Raw genomic sequence first — 6,000 nt, forward strand, 5'->3', positions numbered from 1 at the left:
GAGTCAAGCTGCCACTTGTGACATGGGCATCCCATACCAGGGTGCCAATCTGATTCAGCTCCCTGCTAATGCTCCTGGGAAAGCAGCGTAGGATGGCCCAAACACCAGGGCCCCTGCCATTCACGGAGACCCAGATGGAGTTCTAGGCTCCTGGCTCTGGTATGGCCCAGACCTGGCTGTTGCGGCCATCTGGGGAATGAAACAGTGAATGGAAGATCTCTCTCTCACTCTCTTGCTCTCACTCTTTCCCCCGCCCCCTCTCCATCACTCTGCCTTTCAAATAAATAAGTTAACATAAAAAAAAAAAAAAAAAAGGCTCAGCCCGCCTCCTTTGAGCAAACAGGGGAACTGAGGCAGAGGGGGCAGGAGTTCGGGGCCAGTCTAGAGTCTGCCCTGCTGCACGTTAGCTCCTCCCACAAAGTGGCCCTGGCAAATCTCCTCTGCCCCAGGCCTGCTTCCCCACACACTGGCCGAGGGGACGCTTCCCGCCTTTCTCCTTCAGTGAGGCCCTACGGTGAGCCGGGTCAGCGCCTCCTGGTGCTTCCCGCCCAGACACGGCCAGCCACGTGCACAGGGCAGGCCGCAGGACTGGTGCCAGCAGGAGCAGGGTCCACTCGGGATGTTTGGGATTCTTCGTGCCTGCAGGCCGCCTTGGACAAGCTGGCTCAGGGCTGGACGCCTGCGCCTGGCTCGCTGTTTCTGCACTCAGCAGACTTGGCTGCGACCTCGGCATCCCTCCCGGGACCCAGATGCCATTCGCATGCGCCTGCCTGGGAGGCCTCTGGGTGGAGACCTTGGCAAATGCCCAGCGTGCCCCTGTGCCAGCCTGTACCCGGCCCCCAACCCCTCCACCTGATGGTCTGCTTCTAACCCACTGCCACCAAGGCCAGACAGAGCTTTGGAGCCGGACCTGCCCACAAAGCACAGCTGTGCTACACCCAGCTGAGAGGCACCGGCCCAATCTGCCCTCTTCTCTAAGCGGAGGCTACGCCCTCAGCTCCCAGAGAGGCTGCAGGGCGGAGCTGACAGTGCACCTCAGGGGCTCGACTTCCCACACGCAGTACGCGCACGGGGCGGTAACCCATCATGATAAAAGCAGAATTTTCCTGGTTGTCCGTCACCACCCAGGCGACCTGCGGTGTGCATCTTCGCCTCTTGGCCTCAGTGCCTCTTTGGGCGGCCGAGAGGATTAACAGAGATGCCATCTGTTAACACCCGGCACGGGGCCTGCCGCACAGCACAGGTGCTCGGGACAGGACCGCGAGGGTGACCGTCTCTCGGGAGGCCTCGGAAAGATAAGGCTGAGGAGCAGCCGACGTACCACCTGCTCTACCTGCTCAAACTGGGTCAGGTGGAGCTGTGTACCCAGCTGTTGCCATGGCACCCAACACCCAGGGAAACACTCCAGTGAGGAGGGCGGGCGCTGCAGGGGTGGGGCCTGGGGCCTGGCTCACTCTGGCACAGCCTACATGCGCCAGCGCCAGGCCTCTGGGCCACCTGAGGGCTCTCTGGGGCTGGGCGGGGGGGAGGGTGGGGGGAGATGCTGCCGATCTGGATCTGGGCCCAGGGTCTAGTCAGGTCCAGGCAGCCCAGACCCTACCCCAACTTGCAAACAACGGGGCCCGGGCTGAGGCCCTAGCTGCAGACCAGGGTGGGAGTGGGAACCCAGGAATCCCCACCTCTGAGCCAAAGCCACAGCCACTCTGACCTGGCTCCACTCTCCGCTCTCCAGCCACATCTGCCAGCAGCAAGCAGGTGCCCAGCCTGCGGGCAGCCCACGCCAGCTTCTCCCCGTCCCCAGCCCACTCGGCCTCAGCGGGTTTCGGGAATCCAAGGCTCCTTGCCAGGAGGGAAGACAGGAAAATGGAGGTGAAATCCAGACCCAGTGAACCCAGATCCGGAACTCCCCAGACTTTCCCAGAGGCGGGGGCAGCTCAGGGCGATGGAAAGACTGACAGGTGACAATGCTCCAGGGGCTGGGAGGCAGGACCTCCGCCATCAAGTCCTCGGTGGGATCAGGACTCTGTCTTCACCCCCAGCTCACACACGGGCCCCCTGCTGACCACCCCAAGACCCGGGAGGAGCTGGGGGGTGGGCCCTCTGCTGCAGCTGCTGCCGGGCAGACATGGCTATGCACTGCCCTTTCTCCTCACAGCCCCAGGGCGGGCAGGACTTCCCCCATTTCACAGAAGAGGCGACTGAGGCTCGGAGACACGACAGCCTGGTTGAAGGCACATCCTGAGTCTGGATCTTGGCAGATGGCTCCCTCTCCAGGCCTCAGTGTCCACATCCGGGGGATGGGACCAAGAATCTCGTGGCCTCCCACCTCCACCTCCGCTCGAGGATACAGCTGGCACAGCAGGGAGCCAGCCCCGTCATCGCTGGTGCGTGCCATTAAGGGAGGTGAGGCGCTCATCCAAAGTCACCCAGCCAGGGCCCGCTCTTCGCTGAAAACCAGGTCCCTGTGTGGGCAGCCACAGACCACAGGCATCGCAGGACAGACACCGCCCCACTGCAAGGGGCAGCCCTGTGAGCTGTTCCCAGCAGAACCAGAGCCGGTGCACGGGAAAGGTGCCCACAGGACAGTCCTACCTGGGCCAGGCTGTGCGGCCCAGTCCTTCCTTCCCCGTTCAGCCACCGCAGTCATCCAACGGGCCAGGCTCAGTTGACAACGGTCTCCCGCCAAGCCACTTCCTCGTTCTGGGCCTCAGTTCCCCCACCTGCCACATGCACGCCCATCTCACATCACTGGGGCAGCTCCAGCCAATGGGCCCACACAGCACTCCGGCTACTGAACTTCTCAGCTCTGTGCCAGGCCCACTTCCCAGAACCAGAGAGTAACAGAGCCGGGACTCAACCCCAGGTGCCCTCCAGACAGGCCAGGAGGGCCCTGTGACCCCCGGTGGGCCCAGGCAGCGAGGGGCAGCCGCACTCTGCCGTGCACTGGGCAGCTGGACCTGTCAGGATGGCACTGAACACAAAACTCAACCCTGCCAAGCCTCCGACAGAGACAGCAGCCTCCAGCCTCGCTGACAGTGGCCTTCGCAATGCAAAGCAGTCCAGCTCCAGCCCAAAGAGGACAGCGGCTCCCAGGGGGCTGGGTGGGCCAGCCCACGGCCACCTCCCTGCAGCCTGGCCAGGGAGTGCCGAGAACCTGGCTTTCCCAGCTGCCAGATGTGTGTGTGGTGGGGGGAACCTGTGGCTGGCCTGGGCTCTAAGTCCCCGAGCACCCAAAGTGGCCAGCTGGCCTGCGAGGCAGCACCCAACACTCCTCCCTCCCGGCTCAGGCACAGTCCCACCCAGCTCTGTGAGCAAGCCCACCGTGGGCTGCACGCCAGACCCCCAACAGGGGGCTGAAGGAACCCCCAGCCCCAGCCGCCGGCTGGTCACCTGCAGCCAAGTGCCTGGCGCCCTGCCAGCTTGCTCAGGCCCAGTCTTGCCTTGTGCAAACCTGCCCCAGACACAACTAATCCCCCCCACTCTCCTGGCCCCAAGGAGTTGGAGGGGGCTTTCCACGCTTATCAGGGGGCTGGATCGCGCTCCCCCCCCCTGCAGGGAGGCAGCCCCAGCGCCTACCTGGACGACAAGCTGACGAAGTCCCCGCCATCCAGCAGCCGGACCTTGCAGAAAAGAACCCCGTTCACGAAAGGCACCGCCGTCAGCTCCTCCAGGGTGAACGTGGTTTGGAATTTGAATTTCTTCTTCTTCATCAAGAAAGCCATGAGCGAGTTCCCTGAGTCTGAAGCCCCGAAGGCCAAAAAAGGGGGGCTCCAGAAATCCCCAGGATTCCTTTCCCTACACCACACCCCCTCCTCAAAACACCAGCGCCGGATCCCGCCCAGACGGTGGCGGGGGCGGCCGAGCGGACGGCGATCCGAGTCCGGAGCCCCAGGTCGCAGCGACCAGTCCAGTTCGCGGGCCGGCTGGCTTCACCCTCGGGGCGCCGGGGCTCGGCGGGGCTCGGCGCGGCCGGGGGCTTCACCGGCATGTAAACAGCGGGGCACGGCCCCGGAGGCGAGGGCAGGCGGGGCGGGCGGCGAGGCAGGGGCCGCGCGGGCGGGCAGCATCCCGAGCCGCGGTCCCCGGGGAGCTCACGCCGCGCGGCCGGGCGCAGCGGACGGACCGGTGAGACTGAGGGCAGCGGGAGGACCGGTGAGGCCGCAGCGGCCCCGGCCCCGCCCCCGCCCCGCTGGCGGCCGGGGGTGGCGCCCTCTCCGCGCACACGCCCCCGCACCTGGGTGCCCCGCGGCCTGCGCAGGTGAGGCGGGGGGAGGCTGCGGGCACCCCCGGGGGGCGGCCGGGAGCTCTGGGGGCCTCTCCGGGAGGCGCGTCGGGAACGCTGCGGGCCGCCAACGTCCGGCTGCGGACCTCCTGTGGGCAGGCACCGGGGGGGGGGGCGCCGCCGCCTCCTGCTCAGTCCTGGGACCCGCACTGCGGGCCCCGGCGGAGCCCAAGCGCCCTCCGGCCCGGCCGGTGGCGCCTGCCTCGCCCGCCGCCTCAGACCAGCACCCCGCGAGCAGCAACGCCGCCGGCCCGCGCCCCTGAGGCGGCCGCCCGAACCGGACGCTGCGCCGCGCCGCGCCGCGCCGCTCGGAGAATGGCCAGGCCCCTGCGCGGCCACCCGCCGAGCCGCCGCCGAGCGCGGCAGGGGCGGGGCGCCGGCGGCCCAGCCCGCCCGCGATTGGGTGGCCCGGCCGCGGAGCGCGATTGGCGGGTGGCTGCGTAGGGGCGGATCCGTCTCCGGGAGGCCGAGGCGGTGCGGGGCTCTCGGATTGGTGCGCCGCGCGGCCAGGCCCACCTCCTCGGGCGGGGCGGAGCCGAGGGGGCAGGCGGAGCAGCCACGGGAAGACTGTGGGAGGTCGCGGGGCGGGGAGCCGGCGCTGGCGGGGCGGGGAGCCGGCGCTGGCGGGGCGGGGAGCCGGCGCTGGTGGGCCGGCGAGGGGCGCGCGAGCGGGGCAAGAAGAAACAATGACGAGGAGAAAGGACTTGGGAGCCAGGGTCCCGCCAGCCCTGAGCGCGTTGAACTCTGAGGCCCGAGAGGCCCCTTCCTCAGAAAAGTCATGTCCAGAGAGGCGGCCGCAGGCCCAAGCCGGCCCCTTGCCCCCCCCCAACTCCGGGTCTCAACTGAGGAGGGGGTGGCTTGGAGCCGCTCATCGCACAGCCTTGTGACTGAGCCAACTTCCGTCTCCCCCAGCAGTTCCCGAAGGCCTGTTAAGGCTTCGCCGAGCTGCGGCAGTCCTCGCTGGGGGGCCGAGACCTGCCGGCCCCCCGCGTTTTGCGCCCCGTGCCTCGTCCCCAGATATTTGGGGCCATCCACCCTGGGCCCTGCTGGGAAGCTGGCGGGCTTGCCTTCTGCAGCCGCGCGGTGCTCAGGAGGGCGGGGAGGCAGACAGGGACGCACAAGGGTAGGGGGGCGCTCACGGGAGGTCCCGAGGAAGGGCTCAGAAGTGACCGGAGGGGGCCCCGCAAGATGCGAGCCCTGGGCCGGGCAGAGGCCTCGTGGCCTGTGCCCCTGCCTGGTGGCCATCTGAGAGCGGCTGGAAGGCTCGCAGGGGCTGGATCTGGCCAGATCTGGCCTCCGACTCCCTGAGCTCCATATGGACCAGATCAGATTAGCTTCCTGTCCTTTTTCTTTCCGTTTTCTAAAAAAAGTTCTGGCTTCAGGTAGCGCGGAGAGGAAGAAAATGGAAAACACGTGGACGAGGGGCCTGCAGTGAGGGTCCAGGCAGCGGGACCTCAGCATGAGGCTGGGCGTGGGAGGGGTGCAGACATGGGGAGGGGAGTGGAGTCTGGATGGGTGCCGGGGCCCCCACTTCTGGCCCTCCTGCCTCCTAGCTGTGTCACTGTCTGTCCTACCTTAGAAACACCGCCAGACTGGAGAAAACAGAATAGCAACTCAGCACTCACCGCCCTGGGCCCCATTGTACAGATGCAGAGGCTGAGGTCTAGAGGGTTTGGATCAGGCTCAGATGGCTGAGCTGCCCTGCGCTCTCTGAGTTC

At 67.0% G+C, this 6,000-nt stretch overlaps 1 protein-coding gene across 1 annotated transcript in view; it reads right to left on the reverse strand.

Annotated features, from left to right (window-relative positions):
• Positions 1–4,566, reverse strand: part of EEIG1 (estrogen-induced osteoclastogenesis regulator 1) — a 30,871-nt gene extending 26,305 nt beyond the window's left edge. Inside the window, exon 1 of the mRNA XM_070057209.1 lies at positions 3,577–4,566. Within this exon, the coding sequence (XP_069913310.1) occupies positions 3,577–3,722 (146 nt within the window). The 5' untranslated portion in view covers positions 3,723–4,566. The remainder of the gene's footprint in view (positions 1–3,576) is intronic.
• Between the last annotated feature and the right edge of the window lie 1,434 nt (positions 4,567–6,000).

The sequence above is a fragment of the Oryctolagus cuniculus genome, chromosome 1 (assembly GCF_964237555.1).
Source record: "Oryctolagus cuniculus chromosome 1, mOryCun1.1, whole genome shotgun sequence".
In the NCBI taxonomy this organism is placed as follows: domain Eukaryota; kingdom Metazoa; phylum Chordata; class Mammalia; order Lagomorpha; family Leporidae; genus Oryctolagus; species Oryctolagus cuniculus.